The 27,777-nt window shown below is 43.8% G+C and overlaps 2 protein-coding genes across 3 annotated transcripts; one reads left to right on the top strand and one right to left on the bottom strand.

Annotated features, from left to right (window-relative positions):
* The first annotated feature begins 5,624 nt into the window (after nt 1-5,624).
* tac1 (tachykinin precursor 1) lies at nt 5,625-9,565 on the top strand. Its single transcript, XM_034544962.1, has 5 exons — nt 5,625-5,839; nt 6,964-7,066; nt 7,150-7,173; nt 8,939-8,995; nt 9,077-9,565. Exons 1-5 carry the CDS (start codon nt 5,726-5,728, stop codon nt 9,121-9,123), a joined length of 345 nt encoding a protein of 114 aa, XP_034400853.1. The 5' UTR covers nt 5,625-5,725; the 3' UTR covers nt 9,124-9,565.
* A 100-nt stretch (nt 9,566-9,665) lies between these two features.
* On the bottom strand, nt 9,666-25,880 carry asns (asparagine synthetase). 2 transcript variants are annotated; one of them, XM_034544959.1, is made up of 12 exons: nt 25,774-25,880; nt 18,880-19,135; nt 16,780-17,017; nt 16,506-16,691; nt 16,311-16,412; nt 15,868-15,995; nt 15,394-15,520; nt 14,280-14,386; nt 13,563-13,663; nt 12,770-12,851; nt 12,496-12,651; nt 9,666-11,085 (listed from the first exon to the last, which is right to left on the bottom strand). In XM_034544959.1, exons 2-12 carry the CDS (start codon nt 19,126-19,128, stop codon nt 10,876-10,878), a joined length of 1,686 nt encoding a protein of 561 aa, XP_034400850.1. In that variant the 5' UTR covers nt 19,129-19,135; nt 25,774-25,880; the 3' UTR covers nt 9,666-10,875. The 2 variants fall into 2 exon arrangements, with proteins under 2 accessions (XP_034400850.1, XP_034400851.1); XM_034544960.1 differs by having other exon boundaries at nt 25,673-25,805.
* Nucleotides 25,881-27,777: the final 1,897 nt, after the last annotated feature.

Consider the following 27,777-nt stretch of genomic DNA (forward strand, 5'->3'; position numbering starts at 1 on the left):
TCCTGCATCCAGCCTCTGGCCTAGGCCTCCTTCCCAATGGCCCTGAATCCTTCTCTTGCCTCAAAGGCCTGGCCTCATTGGTCTGGCCTCTTTCGCGGTGCCTCCTGCCTGGTGGGCCGGCCTCCTGCTTCCGTGGCCCAGCTGATGAACCCCGCCCACCCTCCCCTCTCTTTCTCCTTCTGTTTCATGTATTGTGGAATTCTGGATCGTGGTCCATGACTACTACTCATTATTCCTTCGGTTTCATGGACTGTGGAGGTCATATTCATTGAATGTGTTTATGTAACTCTGTAACACTGTTCATCTGTACACATGACATCTATTGCTTCTGTCCATCCGGGGAGAGGGATCCTCCTCTGTTTCTTCCCTTTTTCCTCGTGAAAGTTTTTTTTCGATTTTTTGGGGAGTTTTTCCTGATCCGATGTGAGGTCCTGGGACAGGGATGCTGTATGTGTACAAATTGTAATGGCAAATTAGTAATTTTGGGCTATACAAAATGAACTGAATTGAATTGAATTTAACTAAGCGAAAGCAACTACGATCAATGAGGAGATTGGAATAAGATGAAAACTTTTGATGATATGATATGGGCTAGTGTGCTGTTCATAACTGCCCCCCCCCCCCCCCCCCCCCCCCCCCTCTTCTTTTTATCAGGTGTTAAATCACTATGGTAGCCTATGGGCTCTAGGCTCAGAACTCAGGCAGCTCTAGAAAGCAGCTTGAATATTCGCAACGCTTTTGGTGTCATTCGCGCCAGAGAGGGGGCGTGGCTTATTTTTGTGGCTTTACTCCGTGGAAAGTTATAATTTCCACCACCCACCATGGAAGAAACAACCACTATATCGGCTTTGTGTCCATCTTTTACTCAATGGTATGGTCATCAACCTTTGAGACAGTCCTCCAAATCAAGCATTGTTTTTGTGTAGACAAATACAATATTTATTTAGATTTTCCTGAATGATACTCTTGCAAACCTTGTACTCCAGGTCAATCTTCACGTCAATAAATAAAACAATAACTCAATTAGGCCCAGTTGTCCTTGAAAATAAAAGTGAATACAACAAAAACCTGTCCAGAGAAGATCTTGTGACAGCAGGCATGGACACAGGAATACTACAAATGTAAAATAACATTACATTTGCTCAGCTGTGGTCATCATGACGGCACCCAGAGGTTTGAGCACCTGCGATGGTCAAATATAGCACTGTCATGAGTGATTTAGTGTAGCGAGAAAATACGGAGCCTCGTAAAATCAATTGCATTCCACACTGGGGGTGAGGGGAAGCAGATACAAGGTCTCTGGGTCTTAATTAAGATAAGGAGCTGACCCTTCTTTGAAGTTCTCGTACAAAACCAGACTCAGCACTTTTGTTGTTTGACCGGGGCTAAGGGGCGTAACCCTCATGTTGTGTAAGTAATGGTGTGACGTGTACTTCATTGAATCTTGTGTCACAGTTCCCTGAGAAGCTGTGTCATAACTTTCCTTCTTGCAAGAAATAAAACGGATACAGGCAACTTTGATTCAGACTTCATTCCTCCTCTCCCGATTGACCGAGACAATCTTCCATTGCACACCTGTTTGCCATTTTGGCCATCGTCATGAATAAAGTGACCATACTTTGAGCAATGGCCAGATATTGTTAGCATAAGATATGTTAAGTGCGAAAAACAGACTTGTTTCTAATATTCTTACAGGAAAAAATAAACAGACTATTCTTTTAATACAATGAGCTAAGCTAGCAGGCCAGAGATGGTGAGTGCAGAAACCAACACCTGCTAATTAGTGCTGAAACGCCATGTAAATAAAACTGGGATTCCACTTAAACCGAAAAAACTGGAGCACAGACTTATAGACATATTATTTGTCTGATATTTGCATGACAAATTCAGCCCACCCCTAATTATGCATAACTTTGAGCATTAATACAATTTTGGGGAGTTACCTATACATTCACTACCTGCACAGTTGTCTTGAAGGTTTGAATTAGCTATAGAGCCCAAAAGAGTTTTTTATACCAGGCTATAAACACGTTTGGAATTTCAACATGGGGACTATGGGGACTTAATAACTTCTGAAGCCAGCCTATGGCCACTGCCATTTTGGGCACTTCCTCATTGGCTTTTTCTTTTGGTGCCAGAGGTTGCCACTTTTGAGTTCCCACTTTGTAGGCACAGGTATGTATGCACAGGACTCACACAAAATACTTAACAGCACTGAACATTTCAGAGGATGTACAGTCGCCATGTTATCTCAGATAAAAGCTCCGGTTAGTGCAGCTGCTGCTGTTTGTTCCATTTCCAGCAATGGAAGCAACCTCTCGTGTTCAGGCAAATAATGTCCGTGATCTCTCGCAATTAAAGGTGCCAACCGACATTGTTGTCCAGGTTATAGTGACGCCACATATGAAATCCCTCATTTGGGTTTTTAGGGAGGAAATGACAAACGTGTTTTGGCGTTTATTTTAGAGGAACGGTTGCAACCTATCATTTTGTACAAAAAGGTCTCTCATAACTCCATAAGAAGGCTCATGGCTAGTGATATCATAACAGGTTCTCAGGCTGGAAAATGAACTTCACAAGGCCCCGTTGTGAAATATCTGGTGAGCGTATTATACCCACAAAGAATATCAACAGGCGTTAAATGGAAAACAAGTCAAAACGCTGTAGTGTACTTTGTGAGTTTGTCTGTATCTAAAGTTGGTAAGGTTAACACATGTATCATTTTGACATGAATAAATTATAGCCACATGATTTGCCAGACAGTGTAATTACAGTCAAAGTAATTACATCACACGCTCATTTGACAATGTCTTATATTACGTTACATACAAAGCAAGTATTACGGTTCACTGAAAGGGTTCTTCTGTGTACATTTCAAAAGACCCTCGTACTTATTTTCTGTTCTCGATAGTAAATATTTCTTCATCTCGGTTTTTTATTTACCATCTTATTGGCTGTTATAATTGAAATATAACTTGAATGTTTGATAGGATCCCTGTTTGCACCAGGGAGTTTCTGATTCACGTCGCTTGTGCATCAACTATTGGCACTGTGGTAAATTGGTCGTCTCTTCCAACAACCGACGTGCTTTGGCTTCATTCCATGCGCAAAATCAACGTATGCTCTAATATATTCATGCATCTCGGAGTCCCATTTGCTGCTGGATGCCTTATCAAAGTGAGAGGAGCATCCACAGTGAGCAACCACACAACCCATCGGATCCTATTACCCATGCAGCAGCGATAATGACAGCAAACACCTCCCGGTCTCTCTGGACCGACGTCCAACCACATTTCCTCACATCGTCGGCATATCTGTTTATCTCTGTGCCCAAACCTCCGTGGCTCCCCGCTCGCTTTACCTCCTGCTTCTTCCTTCTTAATCCTCCTCCTCCGTGGTAACTCCCTCCCGTGGTTCCAACAGCTCCATCACCTCTCTCTCTCTCCTCACCTCCCCCTTCCGTCTGTTAATTGGATGAGCTGTCACAGTTGTGAGGATGATTAAATTCCCAGTGCGGAGGGCCTCCATGAGCACAGAGCTCCCGTTGCTGTAAGTAAATGTGTATTAGTGTAAACCGATCCACAGTCGCACCACCTGCACGGCAAGTTCAACAGGACTTTATGCTTCCCACATGATGGGAATTTAGAAAAAAATATGATCATGGTTTGAACTCAAGGCTCTGAATTCTCAGAGATATTAATAACAAAATATACAGAATACCAACGTCAAATAGAGCTAGTCAATGCAAAGTGTCCTTCAAAAACACTCCAGTTGATATTGCGTCTTGGATAAATTGAACTAATAGATTAACAACACTTGCCATAGGAGAGAGACTGAGGTCCATGCCCACCCTGGGAAAAACATTTGCCAATAGCACATGGGTAAATAAAATTAACTCATTATTAATTAAATAAAGGCACTTGGGTAAATCAAGCACTCGTTGAGGTGCGTAGACACGGAACTTGATGTGGCAGAGTCGCCCTCTATTCATCCCCAACACCCTGCCCTTTAAAAAAACACCTTTCTGATGGAAATCAGTCACCCTCAGGTCACACGCCCTCTCCTTCCATTCACGCTTTGTAAACGGCCTTCTTTGAGCTGTCGGAAAAGGCTATATTATATAATGTCACAGCATTACATAATAAATGAGGTGTGAGTGTCGCCAAAGCAAATAAAAAAAACGATACTGTGTATTTACAGAAGGAAATAGATTTGCAATAATTTCCTCAACATGTCAAATGTGCACTTAACGTGATTGAAAACATATATCAAAAACCAGTAATGTGATCAAATGTCCTGGCTGATATTGTAACAACATTTCACTGATACTGTGCGGGTGCATTTGAGTCATAAAGTTTGTCGGAGGCTTTTAATGTCAGCTTTTCTGTTCATTTTCAGTTGGATTTCAAAACCATTTTTGAATGTGAAGTTGAGGCAGAAGAGACTTCAATAAGAACCATGTGGACTCAGGTGGAACAGAACATTTCACATAAATCCACTGTTTTCCCTTCACCGCTGGCTTGTGGATAACGCCATCTTCTGCAGCTTTTGTCTTCTTCTGATGACTTTACTGTAACATCCACTCTGGTCTGATGGACCAATCAGCGTGGGCGGCTTCATTTCCACATTGATTTAGTTTCATGGAAATTGGCCTGATCATAAAGCACCTCTTACCATCTGTTGTCGATTTAAATTTCGACATGAAGCATGGTTTACATTTCCAAACATGTCAGGACATGTTTAGTGTTTTCAATGGCCTAACACTGACAGTACACATTTAAAAAACAATACTTTTTTTACATTGTAATAGTATTTGTCCAAATTGTTACATTGTCAGCAAACAAAAAACAAAAAAACACCTGAAAAATGTTATTACAATATGAGTCAAGTTCACACTATTATTGAGTTGTATTACATTGTCAATCGGGTTAAGGTCGAGGCGTTATTACACTGCTGCTACAGACAGCTATGCCACATGCTATAGAAACACACGGTTCCGTCTTACTTCCGGGTGATCAAAGACACCGAGTGAGGACCACCCGACCAATCACTGAGGACAGACCGCAGGACGAGGCCCGGTGGCCCGAGCAGCCTCTACATGTGCCTGTTTGGAAGCGACACTTTCACTGCCACTGAATCACCAAATCAGAAAGAACACACCCGTGAATACAACACGAGCGTCCTTCTCTTCATTGGTCAGACTGTAACATGTCCTCCATCAAAGACTCCCAGCCATAAGGCCCCTCAACGACACTCAGCTGCCGGCTTACTCAAAGACTTTATGCATATCTCGGATCATATCGAGGCTTCAAGGTGGAGAACGTCCAGTGACGCACGACATTTACAGCGCGTGCAAACAAAAACAAAAAAGGGCTTTGCCTGTAACTTCCTCGCGAGTAATCACACTACCGGAGCGGCGGGTATATAAAGAGGCGCGCGCGAGGCTCTCCGGACAAGCAGAACGCACGAGACGAACAAGCCGCCTGCTGCAGTGGGGCTGAGCGCGCGCACAGCTTTTTGGGGATCCCGGCACGTCGTTTTCTTTTGACGCACGCACGCACGCACGCACGCACGCGCGCGCGCCATGGACTACTGTTGAGCTCTTTGGGAAAAGAAGCAGTGCGCGCACAGAACAGCTGCTGCTCGAGCCTCGAACCTCGCTCGTCTCCTCGTGCCATTGTTTCGAAGTTCCGCAGCAGCGAGTCCAGCTCGACCCCCGCCGGCCATGAGGAAGCTCCTTCCCGCCTTCATGGCGCTGCTCGCCGTCGCTCACGTGTTCTGCGAGGAAAAGGACCCCACGGAGGAGGCGGACTACTGGACGGCCACGAACGACATCCAGGTAGTCTGCTGCAACACACTTATTCATATTGGACAATTAGATACATTTGTATAGCTATGTGTACGTTGGGATTTCATGATTTGCTATAACTTCACACTGGTTATTAAAGAATATGCCACGTGTTCCTTTCATGCCTAGAGAGTAGGAACTCATATGCGTTCTTTAATCTTCTGGAGGAAAGTTGCATACAAACTGTAGATACTAGACTCTAGTTTTTGTTTGTTTTTACTTGAAGTTATTAAACGGGAGTTGCGCAATAATGATGAGATGTTTACAGATTATTAGAGTTGTGGGTTTTCTTTGAGTGTTTTTGTCATCTTTTAATCATGCTTTGCTCCCTCTCCATTCGCCATCATTATGAGCAGACTATGATGAATATGATGAAGACTGCTAACACGCTGTGTCACACTTCTCTACCTCCATTAATTGGAAGCAGTTGTGTGACTGATCAGTTTCAGTTTGTTCGAGAAAAAAAAGAGAGAAAAAGTGAGAGATAATGCTCCTCTGTGTTCTCCGTGCAGATTCAATAATATTCCAAAATGAGACACGGCAAATGCATAGTTTGATCAATAAAATGTGTTCAAATTGATTTGTATCAGAAAGACAGACAGACAGCTTTCTTATAGACCACCATCATGATGGAGACCGTCCGGCCGACCGGAAATTAAACCAGCCTTTAAGTGCACAGTAGTGGGAGCTGGAGCCCAAGCTTTGACATTGCGAGTTGGCAACGTGCCAAGCTGCTCCATCAGCAGCCTGAGCGGCCAGAGAGCCACTATCACTCACTGCCACTGAACGTGACATTAGTGGCCGGACTAATGCGCGCTGTGGAAATATATCCTGGAACACTTAAGGGAAGTTCAAAACTGCAGCGTTTATGGATTATTACTTAGTGCGTTGTGTGTGTGTGTGTGTGAGGGGGGGGGGGGGGTATATGATGTCAAATTAAGATGCATTCAGGAACAGTTAAAATGTTTGACTGCCATTTAATCATTTCTAACTGACCAGATAAAAATACATTTTCACTGCTTCATGTTCAAAATGTCTCCAACATGTTGGTGCTCTATGACATTAAATACACAGTAAAACGGATCCCCCCCCTCCCCCCTCCTCCTCCTCCTCAGGATGGCTGGCAAGCCAACGACCCACTGAGAGAAATCCTCCTGAGGATGACGAGAAAGCCGCGGCCGCACCAGTTCATCGGGCTGATGGGGAAGCGCTCCATGGGTACGACTCGCTCTCAGCACGCCGCCCGCTTGTCTTTTCCTGCGTGCGCCTGTTAACACACCGCTCTCTCTTTCCTCCCACAGCAAATGCACAGATCACCCGCAAGAGTAAGTAAAGCATCACATTCAGCTGTCATTTCATTAGCTTCTCCAAGTCAGTGAGAAGCTCCTCGACCCTATCGTCGTCACCGTCCGGTAAAGGAAACCCACCGTCTCCATAATTCATGCGTCTTCAGATAAACGGATTTTATGTGTTACGAAAATACTACTGTGCGGCATTTTAGAAATACTGAGGTCATAAGGGCCCCACCCCCCCTCCCCCGACACTAAAAAACAAAAGTTAAGTGTATTCTTATTCAAATGAAATCTTAGTGCTTTGTCAAAAAAAAAGTATTTTGTTGACTGAAAAATTATCACATCTAAAACATATGTAGACAAAGAAATACTGCAATCAGCCGAAGATATTTCCTCCACGTGTACATTTGTGACTGGATATCTTATAATATACCTTATATTTATATACCTTGCTTGGTGAACTGGAAATGGGTGAGCCGTTTGGTTTCAGGTGCAGAGAAATAGTGGAAGCACATCGGGGGGGGGGAAAGAGCCTTTCATATTTCACTCACAATAGTACAAATTAAATATGTATGTTTCCTTCAATGGTTAAGACAGAGTGGGTTGATCGGAGGGAGTTTTAATTAACTGAACAACAACCACAGAGGATTGTTCGCCAGCAAGGACGGCGGTCCAGAGACGACCGTGTGGGACTAAGAGGGACGAGATAAGGAGCGCTCGGGAACAGGAATGAGGAGGAGGGGATTTTCTCTTTTTGTTGTCTAAATTAGTCACTCACTCTGAAGCAACACACTGCGGCTTAAAGTGAGCATACATCTCATGCAGGCCTGACTAGAAGTCACTCATCATTAGGGAGGGGAGAGCTCCGAAATCAATGCCCCAAGGACATCCCAGAATGCAATTGGATTGTTTACGCTTGTGACGGATAAAGAGCATTCTACCCCCAATCTTCACTTTCACTCAACCGTCCTCCTCTCCATCTCCAGTCGGCGGGGGAATATTTGATAGATTTACCACTAACTCATCAGTCTAATGCAGATATTGATGTGTGTAATGTCAGATATTCCCTCAGGGCACTCAATAAATGTATAGCACCCCAATCCAATACATTCCCCCCCCTTCGTGATCATATTACAGTCCATTACTGTGATTGACAGAGGCCCCAGTCGGCCTGCGATGCAGCTGTCCGTCACATTTACAACACTGAAGAGCTGACAGGACGACAGTGAATACCTGAGATTCACAATAATAATCATCAAAATAGGCTTAAAACACTTAAAAATGGCACTAAGAAACCTGTTTTTATTCCATCCCAATTTCCTTTCTGTATTATTAAAAGCAGACTCCATTTTTCACTTCTCAAAGTAAAAACGCTCCTTTAGTCCACAAGTGATGCAAACCAGGAGAGCACAAGGTCATAAGGTCACACACAGAATACACACGGCTGCTTTTTTTATACACTCAATCCGAGGTTTCTAATCTGGGGACTGAGGTTCTAAAGGTTTTTAAAAGATGAGATGACTCAAATTAAAGTGGTAGTATTATACCCGGCAGTGTGGAGACAGCAGCTATGAACTAACATTAAAACCAATATGTAGGGAACTATTAACTGATGACTACGATGGTAGAAACATTTTAACAGCCGATGAGATCCGATATAAATCATCAGAAACGTTCTGACTTTTTAACAGTAGCTTTCTTCAGTGGACATGAGGAATTTTAACTTTTGACATCAGTGTTTCCAAAATTGTCTGCAGTTAACTTACGACGTTTCTAATCAAATCATCTTACTTTGAAGGGCATAAAGTCAACTCTTTTGTTGGCCTGATGGGGAAAAGGAGCCAAGAAGAGCCAGGTAGGTTGCATGCAGGGACACGTCTTCCTTTTGGAGCAAGCAAGGGGCCGTGTGACGCTAACGGGCTTCCTCCCTCTGCAGGCTCGCATGAGTGGAGCACAATACAGACGTACGACAAGCGCCGCTGAGCCTTCACCAGCCGGCACCTCGTCCAACCATTCCTCATCCGTGGGAGGGGGCACCACGGCGCTGGTTTCTCTTTTCATTCAAACTGTGTATAGATGTTAGTCGAATAAATATGATTCTGTTTTCCACATTGTAGTGACGTAGCGGTGCTGTGCCAGTTTACATTTGCCCCAGCAGAAGGTGGAGGAGCGGGGGGAAATGGCCTCGTTATCGATGTTAGTGGTTTCTGTGAGCGTTTTTCACCATCTGCCATGCTACAAAAGACTAAATGTTGTTGTGGACCATCAAAGCAAGGCTATGCTGTTGATTGTTCTATAAATACTACACACCGGTTCTCATTTTGGCTTTTAGAAGTTCTCCAGCTGGACACATGGTGTGATATGACAGGATACCTGTGTGTTATGGTTCAACAAATATTAAAATTATTTTCTTTACCGATTCAACTTTCGGCTTGCAAGTTGTGAATTCCTTGATTGAAAAACGACTACAAACTGTTGTTTAGAGGTGAAGTAAGGGCGCTCTCTGGTGGCCGACAGAGGCAGGACACGTCAGAAGTGAATTTATTTCAGCAGCAGCAACAAGTAGAAACCCAGTTGGGCAGGAGGCGGTGATGTGAGGTGGACAACATGATGTGAGCTGGACAACATGATGTGAGCTGGACAACATGATGTGAGGTGGACAACATGATGTGAGCTGGACAACATGATGTGAGGTGGACAACATGATGTGAGGTGGACAACATGATGTGAGGTGGACAACATGATGTGAGGTGGACAACATGATGTGAGGTGGACAACATGATGTGAGGTGGACAACATGATGTGAGGTGGACAACATGATGTGAGCTGGACAACATGATGTGAGCTGGACAACATGATGTGAGGTGGACAACATGATGTGAGCTGGACAACATGATGTGAGGTGGACAACATGATGTGAGCTGGACAACATGATGTGAGGTGGACAACATGATGCATCCAAACAGCCCGGCTGCGGACCAGAGCACCAATGTCTCGCACACATTTTGTAATCTGCCAGTCAGCAGCTCAAAATAAATCCATTTGAGGTTAAACTAAACCACCGTGGAGACACACGGCACATGGGTATGAAGTCCAGTGATAGTCTGAAGCTATTCAAATACATGTACAATATCATCACGCCTAAGGTCACCTATGAGGCCTGAAGTGTGGAACTCAGGTCAGTGCTTTGGGCGGGGCTACAAGGTGATTGACGGACAAAGACCAAGATGGCAACGGCCAAAATTCATTAACTGAATATTATGTATCAAACTGACACATTAAACTTAATATTTGCCAATCAGGGCTGTTTGTGCCTTCGAAAGTATTAGCCAGACATTGCAAACTGATATGCATATACATTTTGTTTTATTAATACCAGCCCCCTAACGGCTCATCATTCACGTGGGCTGCTGCCACCCAGTTCTATAGTTTTATTTTCAGATTGTAAAACGGGTTCACTGAATAAAGTCAACCCTGACATGATGGGCTGCCAGTGGGGACAAAGCTGTGACGCGTCCCATGTCTTTACGATCAACCCCCTAAAGCCGCAGGTCCGACTCATCGATACTTCAGCTGAGCCTAACAAACTCCATCACAAGGAGGGACACGAGTACGACACGCTCAGCACAACTCGCTCCAAATAAGCTCAAGTCAATCGGAGTTTAACAAAGTGAAGCTAACTATGACACAAAGTATGACACGGGTAGAATGCGCCCACACGGCTGCTCCAGCGAATCACTGCTCTTTATCAGGTTCGTAGATGGCCAGGGTGCGGGCCGATGGGTCGCTGGCGTTGGTCCAGCGCGGCATCCAGTAGTGGGAGAGCCACTCGGCCTGGCCGGGGTAGTGCTTCTCAAACACCTGCCTGAAGTAGTAGGCCTCTTTGGTGGCCGGCGGGTTGTGAGGGAACGTCTTGGAAGCCTTCTCCATCTGGTCGTCATTCACCTGAGAGACGGACAGAGCGCAGGTCAGACCCGGATGGCTTCCTGTGTACGTCGGGTAAATGTTGACATGTTATTCACAGCTAAATAAACAGACATTTGGATTAGAAAACCTTGCATGTATGCCTGCCAGTTCGCAATTTCCTTTCTCAAATCCCAAATAAAGGTTTTTTATCTCGGGCAAGTATCGAGAAAAGGCAGAGACAAACAATTATTGTAATGTAGAAATCAAGGTATGATTTGAGGTAAATGGGTTAAACACACCACATGAGGTGGTCCCTGAACACTCGTTTATCCACTCAGTGCTCCGAGGACGCACAGAGGCGCTTCTCGTTATCCGAAGGAACGCCAGAGGCCGGAGAAACTAAAACAACTGTGAAGAATCAAACACCATTAACCAACCCTCCACTAAGCTGAGGAGGGAGTGTAATTATCTGTAAACTCTTATCTCCTTTTCATAGACTACTGAATATCCTGTAAGCTATTTCATTTGGCAGCAACATATTATAAGATATAAGACCTATGGTCACAAAAATGCACCAGCAACACAAGTTATATAATGCTACATTTGGTTTGGTTTGTGTTCTTCCTGCAGCCACACTATTGTATTGTATTACTTCTACAGCTTTGACAGGTTGACTATGGCGCCTCCTGGTGGTTTCATCATTAAAGACATCATTAAAGAGCATTAATTATCGCCACTATACGACACAGGTTGCACAACGACCTGAAGTTGCGGCCCCATTTTGATATGCGTTGTATACATAAGCTTTATTATTATCAATCCCACAAGATGTGTTTTTTGATGAAACCTTCATTGCTCAACATGAGAGTAATAGCCTAATAGAATAGCACTGAAAAAATAGGATTTTCTACAAAACATGGTGGTTGTTGACAAAACTAAAAGCCAATGAGCTCGTAGATCAGGTGAGCGCCCGTCTTGCAGTCGGTGGAGTTGACGCGCGGCGCGCGGCTTCGCTCTCACGAGGTCGTCGTTGCCCACGTGAGTGACGTCAGAGCATTTAACCAGCATGCTGTCCTGGCTCGTCTCCAACAAGCCCATTAGAACTCCTTTCAACCGTGACAAAGGAAACGCAGACCAGATCCTCCCGCTCTTCCCTTTCACAATAAAAGCCCTGGACAAATACACTGCGTAACAGTTTACCAGAGGGGAATCCATAAAGCAGTTTACAGTAGCTTAAACTGAACAACAATGGCAGATGCTGCTCTGTGCCCAGAGGATCTTGGGAGTTGGTTGTCTGCTCAACCTTTTATCAAACAAGTGGTGCAACTGTCACAAATCTGCATCAGGTATGAATAGTTTTTATTCCTGTGTCGGTTGCACGAAGGCCTTCAACCTAAACTAGCGGCCAAAATGAACCCCGATGTGAAGGGAACACTGTTGAACACTTACCATGGACTCCAGGTGCTCCTGCAGGCACACGTACCACGACTTCTTCACTGACATCATACCGTCGCTGAAGGCCTCTTTGCGCCTCCACAGGATCTCATCTGGGATCAAGTTGAGATCCTTGAAGGAGTCCCTCAGGAGATGCTTCTCCACCCCATGCTGCGGAGGTAAGGACAACACTATTAACACACACACACACACACACACACACACACGCACGCACACACGCACGCACGCACGCACACACGCACACACACACGCACACACACACACACACCTTGGGGGTCCTCATCTCCTCGGGCAGGGAGAGGTAGTATGCTGTGAGTCTGTGGTCCAGGAACGGCACTCGGAGCTCCAGACTGAAAGACGGAACGCAGCGTCAGATGAGCTGAGACATGAATACAGAATTACATTCCATAACCAAATAATTCATGAAAAAGTGAAAGGATTGGAAGACATTTGGGTAAAAAAACTGAACTAGTGTTACTGTAGATGATCAATGGCCTTATTAGTATGACTCATTTTTTATTCAGAAACTTATTGAAAATAAGTATTACCTTATTGGCTTGGATGGACTCCATTATTGCAGATATTTAGGCCGGTATTAAGATATCATTAATCACATTCTGCCCTTAATTATAATGCGTGATTCATTTTGCCGTTGGTGCTGCTGTTGAACGCTCTTATGAATGATTTAAAGATGATTTAAAAAACCTTTCAGCCCTTCCATCAGGCCTGAAAAGGACATTCATCAAAAGCTGTTGCACTAATATTAATTAGTACCATTTTTTTTATGTCTGTCCATTATGTCAGCGGGTTTCTGCTTAATTAATTGACTTGCAGACGAACAAGAACAAAGCAGAGCCAACATTCAGAGCCGGGAGTAAACTACTAATTAAATGAGCTGAAACTATTCGTGGATCAATTAGTCAAACGACAGAAAACTAACGGGCAACTATTTTAATTATCAATTAACAGTTTAAGCCGTTTTTATTCGGCAAAGATAAACGCAGAATTGACGGTTCCAGCTTGACAACAAGACGCTTCTGTCCGGGAGGGGGAGGCGTTACCCGTGTGCAGCAGTGGTGCGGTCCGCACGCAGGACATCGAACAGGTAGAGCTCCTTCAGCAGCCGAACGCTGTCCTCTGCGGCCGCTTTGGGAGTTGGAGCCTGGAGGAGGAACTCGACTACGTCAGCAGCTCCACTCCACGTACAACAGCGCCTCCTTTCAAATATGCACGCCGAGCCCATGGCAATGTAACACGCCATTTATCTAGATTTATATTTATGATAACTGCATGGGTGAATAACTGAACGTCCAGCATGGCATCCCACCTGCTTGACCATAAAACCGTGAATATTGTGTACCGTCACACTACATCATACTGTCTCCCCTTAAATACAGAGACCTGGTTAGGTCGGCATTATACAGCCGTTACAAAGGTAATGGATACATCCCCAGAATAGCTTCAATAAAGACAGTGTGTCTTTATTGAAGCTATTCAATTAAAGACCTGATCCTCAAATACTGGAGTAAAAAAAGAGACACTTCTACGTCACTGAACTTCCTCCACTGGAGGTCAGCAAAGACTAGATGTTCAGCTGCTGCTGGTCATGTCTTAAGGCCGTCAGGGAGCCTAGTTGGCCCAAACCGTTGCTGTAATGGCTTCCTTGCGGAGCCCCAAACAAACTGCACACCTCTGTTTTGCATGGTGGCTTGTAAAATGTTGTGACGCTTATGTTTCATGGGTCATGAGCTTGCAAAAAGAAAAGGAGATTGACTTGCCTTGTGGAAGTAAAGGTATCCCTGAGTCAGCTCATCAGAGCCCTCTCCAGAGAAGATCACCACACTTTCGGACTTCTCCTTGATGTACTTGGAAATCAAGTACATCCCTACAGCGGAGGAAACAGGGAGAAGGGCTGACTTACAAGAAATGGAATCAGAAGACAAACTTCCTCAACTGAACCGTGAAGGTGTCCCAATACAAACCACACGCCACAGTGTTAATGATGAATAATAGTGCATGAAAGATGGCTACACTTATAAAGGATGATCTGAGCGGCCCTGATGATTGATTATGAACCATGTGACTCGGCTCATGCGACTAACAGATGGTCTTTTCCCGTGGAGCATTTTTCTCCACCAAAATGGAACAATAAATAATGGCATAGAGTGATGTCAACTTATGCTGTTAAAATAACAAATGACCACATTAAAAAAAACATATGGTCACATATTTAAATTAAATGCATGGTTAAAAAAATTATTTCTTTGTTTGCTCATGTACGATGGGATCTTAGCTCCTTTTTGTCAGACTTTGATAAAGTCGCATGATTGCAGTCATTCCTTGTGTTATGGTTTTATCAATGCCTATCATGATGCTGGGTCGATGCCTCTAAATGCCCCACGTGTTGCCTCCGTTGACCTCTTCCGTCATTCAAACTAATCTCACTGGATTCCACTGAGATTCAAACCAGCCAATCGGTAGGAAAAGGGATGCAGCGATGCAATAGGCCCATTTTTGTCATATCAATCAGCAGAAATGGGAGGCGACCTTCCAGAGATGTGGGAGCAAAGCAGCGAAGTGCTGCCGTGCACCTCGACTACTGAAATGCCCTGTTTGGCAAAATCAGTGGCCATTATAGAGTTAAAACCACTGTGAACAATGTTGAGTCTTTCTTAAACATAAGTGACAATAAAAGGTAGTTTATGCAGAAGGGATGTAGATATGGGAGACCAAATTAGTCCTCCTCCCAGTGTTATTACTTATTTCAACATAAAATGTAAGAAAAGACATTTAGTAGACGAAACAAATAGCAGTGACATTCCACAATTCTCAAGACCCAATTCAATATCCACAATAGGATATAGTATATACTGTATATATATATAACCTCACCAACAGAGGCGCGTACAGTGGTGATGTCATAGGTCTCCAGGTGATAGATGACTTCCTCCACAACTTGGATGCCTTCTTCTGCAGTGAAGTTCACTTCGTGGTGTTCGCTGCCGATGTGAGCTGCAACCTTATTTAATTGTTAAACAATTCAATGATAATTAAAATAGGTTCAATTAGTAGTGCTATAAAATATGTTATTTTCACAATTTTTTGTCACACATTTCTAGAGCAAGTATTTGTTAAGGATTTTCAAATAATTTGTGATTCTGGGCAATACAAAATAAACTGAATTGAATTGAATAGATAATTAGTTTTAAACCTTCTATAATCATTATTTTTTAATGGTGCTCAATGTCAAATTCAGAGGTTGTCCATTGCCTCCACATGGCTCTCAACATGGCGACGGCCGATCTGGCTGCTAGAAGCCACCGGTGCTGACTAACAATGGTGCGACGGCCTTCCATCAGAACCGACCTTACGAGCAGCCAAGACGTCTGGACTGTCCTCCGACCCGATGGAAAAGGTCTGGATGGGATACTGCAGCTTCTCCTCCTTGGCCAGCTTCACCAGCGTAGCAGCAACCAAACTGGAGTCCAGACCACCTGAAGAAGAGACAACATGAGTGAGCATGATCAACACAAACCACCGCCGCCGTCAATCAGAGGAAAACCATCACGTCCGCGATGTCACACCCTCCAGAGGTTTAGCTCGCTTTGGTTCAGGATGACTCGGGATGTCCCCCCTTGCTGCTGCAATCCGGTAAATGTCCCCACTAATACAGGATTATTTTGATCTTATCTTATGTTGACTTGATATGAGAAGCTGTTTTTTTTCTTAAATCACCCAGGGCAATTCTTTTTATTTAAGCGAAGGCTTATGTTCATATCAAGTATGTCATTTTCCATATTTGACATTACCTGACAGAAGACAGCCAATTCTCCTTTGAGCCATGAGACGTTTCCTCACAGAATTCTCAAACAGGGCTCTGATGTTGCCTTTCACCGTTTCCTCATCAGAACCTGCGGAGACGCCGGTGGGATTCAAACTCATTAAACATGGTTTACCAAAAGAGTGAACACACACACACTGGAGAACAGGGAGCACTTTCATACTCGTAGGCAGTCTCTCCACGGTGTCGTAGACGGCATGGGCGGGCTCTTTAGTGCAGCAGTGAAACGGCTCCATCTGAACCGACTGAACCTTTCCGCTCTGCTTCAAATCAAAGGCCTCGAAGTGGCCAGGGAGAAGGGCAACGATGTTGGCAGGGGACGCCGTAGCACGGGTGATGTCTGTGAGTCCTGTGAACGGAATAACAAACCAGTTGAGCACAAAAGAAGCTGTAAAACAAGTAGAGTATAAAAGACCTGTGATAAACTATCCCGTTACCTTTGGCTTCGGAGCAGACTGCGAGAAATCCGTCGTCCGTGAGGAATTTGAACAAAGGCCGGACGCCGTACGTGTCTCTTCCCAGAAAGACTTTTCGGTTGGCAGTGTCCAGCAGAATGAAGGCAAAGACACCGTCCAGGAGGGAAGCCATCTTCTGGATGCCGAAGCGGTCATACAGGTGCAGCAAGATCTCACCGTCCACTTTAGTCTGGTGGTCAAAGTCAAACTCCTTGCTCAGCTGAAAGGAAAAACAGAGCGGGTTATTTTAGAGACGTTATTGCAACCACCTTTGAACACACTGCGACGCCATTTACTGCTGCATAGTGTTTACTGGTGCACACCGGAAGTAAGGAATTATTCAATTCAATTTATTTTGTATAGCCCAAAAACACAAACTTTACAATCAGTACACATACGACATCCCTGACCTTTGACCTCACGTCGGATCAGGAAAAGCTCCCAAAAAAACAGAAACCCTTTCACGGGGGAAAAAGGGAAGAACCCTTCAGGAGAGCAACAGAGGAGGATCCCTCTCCCCGGATGGACAGAAGCAATAGATCATTATATATATTTATAATTAGATTTATTGTATTTGTTCGGAGGACCTCTGTCATGATTCGTATCGTATCTTGAGGACTCAATATGTTTCAAGTGTTCTGTAGAGTCTAACCAATGAGGCAGCAGGGGGGAAATATTGGCCAATAGTAGCTTACCACAGATATATCAGTATCTGTGTATATCACGTGTCAAACTCAAGGCCCGCGGCCCACATCCGGCCCTTGAATGAATTATCTTTGGCCCGCATGATAAAATCTATTTACTATTAGAGTTGGCCCTGACAGTATATCGCACGCACCACCATAATACTACAAATCCCACAATGCACTGTCCGTGTGTCGGCATGTCAATCGCGGGCCCGTCTGTATTGCATACCACTTGTGTCAACTTTCAACTATCCCTCTCCCCAAAAAATGGCTAAACGAAAGGTGTAATTTGAAAACAGGTGGGAGGCACAGTATATGTTCGCGGATGTAAAAGGAAAAGCTGTGTGTCTTCTGTGTGGAGACAGTGTGGCTGTAATGAAAGAATACAACATAAGAAGACACTATGAAACGAAGCACCAAGACAGATACAAGCATCTGGACACGACACAAGGCTACAGAAGGTAGAGGAGTTAAAAAGAAGTCCGGTGTCACAGCAGGCTATGTTCACTAAAGCCAAATCACAAAGCGAGGCTGCTGTAAAGGCCAGTTTTATTGTGGCAGCAGAGGTTGCAAAATTGCGACGCCGTGTGCCCAGAAAAAAAGGCAAGCATTTTTAAATGTGAGCCTAAGCCGAAACACCGATGCTGACCGTGTGCGTCACCTTGCTGCCAATCTCCAACAACAGCTTGTGGGAAAGGGAAAAGATTTCATCGCATACTCCCTCGCTGCGGATGAGAGCACCGACACTTCTGATACTGCCCAGCTGTCAATTTTCATCCGTGAAGTTTTCAATAAACGTTGAACCCATCTGGCTCTTGACTTTTCTTTATTTCGGCCCACTGTGTATTTGAGTTTTACACCCCTGGTGTATATGCAAGAAATTGCAAGATTGTTGTTTCCATCACAGTTTGTTCATGAGAGTTTATTTTACATTATAAAATGTCACACTCCATAATATCAAATATTTAGTTTATGCAAAAAAGGAATATCTGACATTATATCAATACAATCTGAAGTTATAATATCAGCATCAGCCACAAAAACTCTTGGTTAAGTTTTATGATAACTGGTTAGTTGTTAAATGAACAGCACTACGGCACTGAGATGTGATCCACTGGCAGAATAGAATATGAGATTAATAAGTATGTGTTCTTTACCTGTAGCTAAGAATAGTCTGTTTTTGTTGCCTTAGAATGAGCCGTTTACAGCCACACAGGGAGCGGGTTCTTTTTCGGGGTCCGCCATGTTTCTACAAGCTACACCATAGTTCTCCTAAACGTGCTCGGGACACGGGGGGAGTTTCAGTCGGTTGCAATCTGAAACCTCACCACCAGATGGCACTATATCCTCCTGCACGCGGGACCTTTAAGATACAGAAGTGGTCAGCATGTCTCACCGTGCGATGGTTGTAGATCTCTCCATTGTAGCAGAGCCACAAAAAAGGGAACTTCTTGATGCGTAAGGGCTGCATGCCATACAGCTGGTCCACAATAGCCAGCCGGTGGAAGCCGAAACAGCAGTTGGTGAAGCCGTTGACATTCTCAAAGCGGAAGGCATCAGGGCCCCTGTGAGCGATCCTCATGGCACTGGTGCACTGGACCGACAGACACTCATCACTGCCAAACAAAGCCCAGATTCCACACATTTCACAGCTGTGGAAGAGAAAAGACAGTGTTGATTAGTATGCCGTTTATAACAATACAATGAACCACTAATAATCTAAAATGTTAAATATCGTGGCGTACAAACTCAATGTCGTCCAGAACCAAGAACTACCTGTTGTTTTTTTTATTAAATTGTGGAAAACGAATACAATGTTCCCAAAGTTTTAGATTTCTGAGGAATCTAAAACTTTACTGAGTGTAAGGAGATTCATTTCACAGCATTGAATGTGCTACCCTTACCAGGCCTTTAAAATCATTATTGAGCAAGACTATTAATATGTAATCATAGAAAAAAATGCTGGTCTGCTCAGCAACCCTCCAGAACACTTGAATATGAGCTTCAACGATATTCAAATAGCAGACCTGTAACTCCTAAATCAGATTAACTGCGGCCGACTGGTCACATGTAACAAAAGGAGCAAAAGGCTACTGCACTGATTGCTGTGTTTTCTTAACGCAACAGACCTGGATGATCTCACCGACATATCTTGGATCAGTTTTTGTAGATGTGTGTGTGCCGACTCAAACCTTCAGCACATATAATCACAAGAGGTTTGCTGTGAAACCCGCAGCTCCGCCAGGTCAAGGAGGAGGTCTACAGGGGTAGGGGACAGACTCCTGTACAACCGAGCCAGAAACCAGCCGGCAACCTCCGGTTTGGCCGAGTAAAGCCGATGTGGATGTGTCTTCAAAACTGCATTCTCTCTACTGACCACCAGGAGGCAACTCCTCTGGTTGTATAGAAGTCTATATAAATGACTACTTCTCTCATGTTTACAAAGTTTACTGAGGGAATAAATCATGAGTTCATGGTCTCAATCTCTAGTTTCAAGTCTTCTTCAATACAGCATGATGTTCATTTAGTAAATGATGCTCCATTTAGAGTCAAACAGACCATAAAGCAGGGAGTGCTTTAGGGCGGGGCTTACTGTGATTGACAGGTTACTGCCGCTACTAGAGCCTTATATCGCATTTATACTTTACTCCTCTGCATTCCAAATATGGTAGCAAATGTTCATTGGTTGCGAAAATACAAGATGGCGACGACCAAATCGCCGAAATCAAGGCTTCATCCCATCAGTCCACAAACCAACGGGTCAAGATTACTCTGTACACTTCTTATACACAGCCTGTGCTCAAGAACACAGTGACAAAGGAGATCAGAGTAGCAAAGAGCAGCTACTCTGGATAGTTGAAAAACCTGTTTTTTAGCTATCACTGCTCCACACCCTTTACCCGCTCTGACTCCGTAACTTTTTCATCATGCCTACTCTCATTATAATGACTCATCTTGTCGATAGTGCTACAGGCTCACTGAGAATGACACTAGACTCGATAGCCCCACTGAAGAAAAAGACAGTGAGGCAAAGGAGGTTTGCTCCCTGGTATAACCCTCAGACCCGCGACCTAAAGCAAACTTCACGAAAGCTCGAAAGTATATGGCGTTCCACCAATCTGGAAGAATCACGCTTAGTTTGGCGAGATAGCCTTAAAAAACATATAAAAAGGCTCTCCGTAATGCCAGAGCAGCCTATTACTCATCAGTAATAGAGAAAAATAAGAACAACCCCAGGGTTCTCTTTAGCACTGTAGCCAGGCTGACAGAGAGTCACAGCTCTGTGGAGCCGTGTATTCCTATAGACCTCAGTAGTAATGACTTCATGAACTTCTTCAATGAAAAGATTTGAACTATTAGAGGCAAGATTGATGATCTCTTGCCCTCAACTACTGCCGATCTGTCCTTAAGAGGAGTGGCCTTGGAAACGGCTGTATGCCCTGGTGTATATTTGGATAGCTTTTCTCCCATTAACCTAGACCAATTGTCCTCAACGGTTTCTACTTCTAAACCGTCTACCTGTCTCTTAGACCCCATCCCAACGAGGCTGCTTAAAGACGTGTTGCCTTTAATTGGCACCTCACTGTTGGATATTGTTAATGTGTCTTTGCTAACAGGCCATGTACCACATTCCTTCAAAGTAGCTGTAATTAAACCTCTCCTGAAGAAGCCCACTCTTAATCCAGAGGTGTTGGCTAACTACAGACCAATCTCTAACCTTCCCTTCCTCTCTAAGATCCTTGAGAAAGTAGTCGCAAATCAGTTGTGTGACTTTCTACATCAGAATAGTTTATTTGAGGAGTTTTAGTCAGGATTTAGAAAACACCACAGCAGAGACAGCACTGGTGAAAATTACAAATGACCTCCTAATTGCATCAGATAAAGGACTCATCTCCGTACTGGTATTATTAGACCTTAGTGCTGATAGAGGACTCATCTCCGTACTTGTTTTGTTAGACCTTAGTGCTGCGTTCGACACCATTGATCATGACATCCTATTACAGAGACTGGATCAATCGGTTGGCATTTCAGGTACCGCACTAAGTTGGGTTAAATACTATTTATCAGATCGATCTCAATTTGTATTTGTAAACGATGAAGCCTCAATGACCACCAACGTTTATCACGGAGTTCCACAAGGTTCTGTGCTTGGACCAATTGTATTTACCTTATATATGCTTCCTTTGGGCAACATTACTAGGAAACACTCCATAAACTTTCATTATTATGCAGATGATACTCAATTATATTTATCGATCAAACCAGAGAAGACCAACCAGCTCTCTAAAATTCAAGAATGTCTTAAAGACATAAAAACATGGATGACCTCTAACTTCCTGATGACAAAACTGAAGTTATTTAACTCGGCCCTGAACACCTCAGAGATCAATTATCTGGTGATGTGGTTTCTGTAGATGGCATTGCCCTGGCATCCAACACCACTGTAAAGAATCTCAGCGTTATCTTTGACCGAGACTTGTCCTTTAACTCCCATGTTAAGCAAATCTCAAGGATTGCATTTTTTCATCTACGTAACATTTCAAAAATCAGGCACATCTTGTCCCAAAAACATGCAGAAAAGCTGGTCCACGCGTTTGTTACTTCCAGACTAGATTACTGCAACTCCTTATTATCAGGCTGCTCTAATAAGTCTCTTAAATCCTTCCAGTTGATCCAGAATGCTGCAGCTCGTGTACTCACAAAAACTAAGAAAAAAGATCTCATTACTCCTGTATTAGCTGCTCTGCACTGGCTCCCTGTAAAATCAAGAATCACATTTAAAATTCTTCTCCTCACCTACAAAGCCTTGATTGGTATCATCATATCTTAAGGAGTTTGTAGTACCATATTGCCCCACTAGAGAGCTGCGCTCACTAAATGCGGGGCTACTTGTGGTTCATAGAGTCCTAAAAAGTAGGATGGGAGCAAGAGCCTTCAGTTATCAAGCTCCTCTTTTATGGAACCAGCTTCCACTTTCAGTCCGGGAGGCAGACACAGTCACCTCATTTAAGAGTAGACTTAAGACTTTCCTGTTTGATAGTGCTTATAGTTAGGGCTGAATCAGGTTTGCCCTGGTCGAGCCCCTTGATATGCTGCTATAGGCTTATAGGCTGGTGGGGGATGTTTTAGGATACACTGAGCACCTATCTCATCTCCTCTCTCTCCTTATGGATGAATTTACATCTCTCCATTGCACCTTATTAACTCTGCTTCCTCCCCGGAGTCGTTGTGACTTCACGTCTCATAGGGTCCATTGGACCTGGAGGTGTCTGATGCCTGGTGAGCCGGCCTCCCGCGTTGGCCCTGCTGATGCGCCTCCTCTCTACCTCCTTCTGTTTCATGGATTGGAGTTCCATTCATACATTGTCATATTCATGTAATGTGTTTATGTAACTTTGTAAATGCTGTTCATCTGTACACATGACAAATGTGTGATCATTTAGAAAAAATCTTAATTGGTCCATCTGATTCTCAATATGGGTGGAGTCAGATACGGAACACATGTGCATCAGTCATTGCCTGGATTTATTGATAATAATATTTGTATTGACCTTTTAATATCCATAGGCCTCGCTGCCTGCCTGCTACCTGCTGCTTGCCTTGCTGCCTGCTTCTTGCCTTGCTGCGCTGCTTGCCTCGCTGCCTGCTTCTTGCCTCGCTGCCTGCTTCTTGCCTTGCTGCCTGCTTCTTGCCTCGCTGCCTGCTTCTTGCCTCGCTGCCTGCTGCGCTGCCTGCTTCTTGCCTTGCTGCCTGCTGCGCTGCTTGCCTCGCTGCCTGCTTCTTGCCTCCCTGCCTGCTTCTTGCCTCGCTGCCTGCTGCCTGCCTGCTGCCGCGCTGCCTGCTGCCGCGCTGCCTGCTGCCGCGCTGCCTGCTGCCGCGCTGCCTGCTGCCGCGCTGCCTGCTGCCGCGCTGCCTGCTGCCTGCCGCCTGCCGCCTGCCTCCCTACCTTGCCTTACGGACTGATCTCACGGTTTTGACCCTGCCAAAAGGGTGTATAATCAAATGATGAGAGGCAGTTTGTGCATCGGGTGGGCTTTGTAGTTTGGGGTTGGCAAATATTTATATTAATGTTGACTGTAAAACTTTGTATATAGTGTTTAAAATATCTTGACTGTAAAACGTATTTGTATATATTTTGTATGTCTTGAAGTCTTTCTATGTATTTTTTTATAAAGTCTTTTATTCCAAAATCTTGTGTTGTATAATGTTATGCTTGTTGACTGTTCAAGTTCCTGTACTTTTAAATGTTTTAAGTATAAAACAAACATAAAAGAGGGTTTATTTTCCTGCATTACAAGAGCATGTATAACTTTCAAACATTTTTGACAACATTTGTCATGTATGGCAATAATATAAAACTTAATACTCATCCAAATGTAATAATCTTACATAATGGCCAATTATGAAATATAAATGCTCATGCTATTGCTAATGCAGGTTTTGCTTAACTTCATGTAGCCTAAAATAAGCAAAAGACACTGGTGATGGTACTCATGGTTCCCTGGGATGGGGTTCAATTCCCTGTAGTGTCTTGCAAGTTTTTGCCGCTGTTGTATTGTCTGTTAAATCAGCGTTACAACAAACGGTACAAACGCGACAAACGGTAAAACGTACGACCGGCGGCCCTGCGTTCTCGGCCGAGCGGGTTGGTGTCCCGCCGGCGCCCCCGACTGGCGCGAATGCGCGAGGACCCGTTCATCGCTGCTCGCAGCTTAAATTTCTTTTTGAAGTACAAATATATGACTTGTAATGTGAAATATCTGCTAATCTAGACAGTAAAAAATGATTGTCAGTATGGATGGAGTGCTACATGTCCTTAACACATCTGCATTAGCCATTGCCTGGATTTATTGTAAAATTTATTTTTAATTAACTTTTAATATCAATATATTTTCTTTCAGAAATAAAAAGATACAACATCCATCCATCCATCCATTTTCAATACCGCTTATCCTCATTAGGGTCGCGGGGGCGCTGGAGCCTATCCCAGCTGACATAGGGCGAAGGCAGGGGACACCCTGGACAGGCCGCCAGTCCATCGAGGGCACATGTAGGGACATACAACCATTCACTCTCACATTCACACCTATGGGCAATGTTAAATATCTCCCAATCTAGACAGTAAAAATGTTTGATTGTCAGTATGGATGGAGTCCTCCATGTCCTTAACACATATGCATAAGCCATTGCCTTGATGTATTGCAAAATGTAATTTTATTTAACTTGTAATATCCATAAATGTTCCTTTTTAAGTATAAAGGTACGACATTTAATTTGGAATATCTCCTAATTGGTAAAGTAAATGTGTTTCATTTGCTGTGCATGTGTAGACAGAGATCCCTTCAACATCACTAATATTTGGAATTATTGAGGAAAGTATGTCTATAGCACCTCAAATATGCCAAAATCAACTTTTGTATCATACACATGTGAATTAGACATTGCTCGACATATTGAGACAATTATATTTTTACCAGAAATGATCTATTTGAAAGGTACAACATCAATTCCGTTCTTACTTTGTAAAATATCTGAATTGGTACAGTTAAGATATTTGGATGTGGTCAGAAATATTCTAAAAACATACATTTCAGTCAGTCATTTAGATATTAACACTCCATTCCATTAACACTTACATCAAAGAATAAAGACACTTTACACACAATGGAGTTGTATTTTCACCTTAATTCACTAGAAGCAGATCACATGTTTTATACTTAATGTGAATATTATTTATTTAATATATTTTCCATACAAGTATACGATTTGTCGACTTCTTATTTTAAAAACCAGATGTTGTGTCATGTGGATTTTTCCGCAAACTTTGCAAAAACCCTCGCACGCTCCCGATCTGGGTCGTTTGAACGTGTTTACCATAAATGTCTGCATATAGGCGCACAACAATGTCAGTGCCGGCTGATTTGACCACGGAGATCCGAGTGTCTACTGGGTCGACAAGCAGCGCTGCCGGCGGGGAGCTCCGCCCCGTGAATGCTGTCTCGTGCACTGATTTCTACGAACCAAAATGCTGCGGCTCTCATTAATACGACGAATTTGTTCGTAACAGTCACACCCAAACAATTCAGAGTGTGTCCGTAGTGATGCGCTGTGTGTGTGTGTGTGTGTGTGTGTGTGTGCGTGTGTGTGTGTGTGCGTGTGCGTGTGTATGTGTGTGTGTGTGTTCGTACCGTAAATTGAGTAGAAAACTCCATTCGAGTGAAAAGTCCCTATTTCCGTCTAACGCACGAGACAGACGTACGACACGGACTCGCTGAGCCACGTGACTTACCTTGTTTCTGCACACGTTTCCCGTAGCACTGACGGCTAAAACAGTAACCGCTCTCGGATGCACCGGCTCCCTACGGTCAAGACGCATAATGGTTATTCGGAAGTAGTGGCCGTGCCTTCAAAATAAGAGCGCACGTTGCCGCTGTGAGCGAAAAGCAACAATGCAGGGCACACATTATGTGTTGTAAAATCGAGAGAATACACTACAGCTGGACAATACAACAGTTAGTAGTTTATCGTATGGACATCATGTTCTGCTATAGATAACTTGCATACTAGCAGTGGTGAAATTATATAAATATGTGTCCCATTATGACTACATAGTGTATGTAGCCCATATATAATAAAATATAGTTTGAATTGTTTTGATTGCGGAGGCCTTTTCTTAGCTCATGAACAGTCAATTATCATCCTGATAGCTTGCGATTCTTCGGTATATGATTTATTTTGAAGTCTATATCCACGGACGAGGGGGATGCTACTGTAATTCTGCTAGCTTGATGGTGCAGCCTCATGTCCATCTGACAGTCAGTTGGATGTAATGTTGCATCACTTTCAGAGAGTGGTGAAGGGAGGATATAAATACTTCCTGTTGCTAGTAAAAGTCCTTCATATGTTACTTGAGTAAAAGTTGGTTGGCATATGAGGAAAATGCACTTAAGGGTTAACAATAGATATCACGATGAAACTTCCCCTCTTTATTATCAAGGCAATTCGTTTGGTTTTTGGCAAGATTCTATGAAATGTCTCATACAACAACTTTGAGCCGATTGCCTGGATACATTTAAATGAAGTGTATCATGCCTTAATGCCTTGATACACTTCACTTGGATGCCATGGATAGCCCCAGTCTAGACAGCATTGAATCACAGCAGTGGTTGTTGCAGACGCACCTTGAGGAGGTGTGTGCACCTTACTTCATCATGTTACAGATGAGGCATCATGTTTCGGTTGTCCATTCTCTCTGTTTGCAGGAACAATCTTTATTATCATGAACAATTGAGTTGTCTCAACAATGAACATACAAATATTACGAACATAATACAATTATTGTTCTATTTTTATCTTCCAAGGGACAGCTTAACAATTTATTTGTTTGGTCCAACTCATAGCTCAAAGCTCTTCATATTTATTGTGTGCAAAAATCCTAATTCGAAAAGAAACTCTAACTAAAGTTGTCAAATAATAAGGAAGTAAAAGTACTGTAAAGGGGGGCTTTGTATTTGGAGGGGTCGGTCATTAACTCCCTCTCTCTAGCCAATCACGGTGAGGCAATGTGAATGTTGGTCGAGGCTGGCCTGTGATTGGTGGAGCAGAGGGAAGGCGGGTTTGGGGAGTGAGTTAAGCTTGTTAGACAAGTATCGTGTTGATGTAAACTGTCCGTGCTGTTAGCATAAGACTGCCTCGTTGATGTGTTGGGGTATGCAAGGGAGGCGAGGGATCGCCTGAGAGAGTCTGCCTTTAAGATGGCTAGAGACGCGGGTATGAGTCCCTCATCAACGTTTCCCACCGTTGTGGTCATTGAGGCTTCATCGTTTACAAATATCAACTGAGATCGATCTGGTAAATAGGATTTAAACCAACTTAGTGCGGTACCTGAAATGCCAATCGACTGAGCCAGTCTCTGTAATAGGATTCAATTAAATTCAGATTATTTTATATAGCCCAATATCACAAATTATTATCCTCAAAGGGCGTCTCTCACTTCTTCTCTCATGCTGCCGGTTATCTATGCTGATAACCAAGGCAACCAAGGCATCAAGGTCCGTATAGAGGTCAAGAGGTGGGATCTGATCCTTGATGTCCTCAGAGAGACCACACAAGAAGGCGTCTGAGAGGGAGGGGACGTTCCATTGACTGTCCACGGCCATGGTGTGGAAGCGGATTGCATAATCAGCCGCCCGGCTGCTCCCCTGTCGGAGAGTCAGAAATCCCCGGGCCGACTCTCTGCCCGAGGTTCGGTGGTCGAACACCCTCCTTAAGGCTCCGGAAAACTAGCAGCAAC

Source organism: Cyclopterus lumpus, chromosome 11 (genome assembly GCF_009769545.1).
Source record: "Cyclopterus lumpus isolate fCycLum1 chromosome 11, fCycLum1.pri, whole genome shotgun sequence".
In the NCBI taxonomy this organism is placed as follows: domain Eukaryota; kingdom Metazoa; phylum Chordata; class Actinopteri; order Perciformes; family Cyclopteridae; genus Cyclopterus; species Cyclopterus lumpus.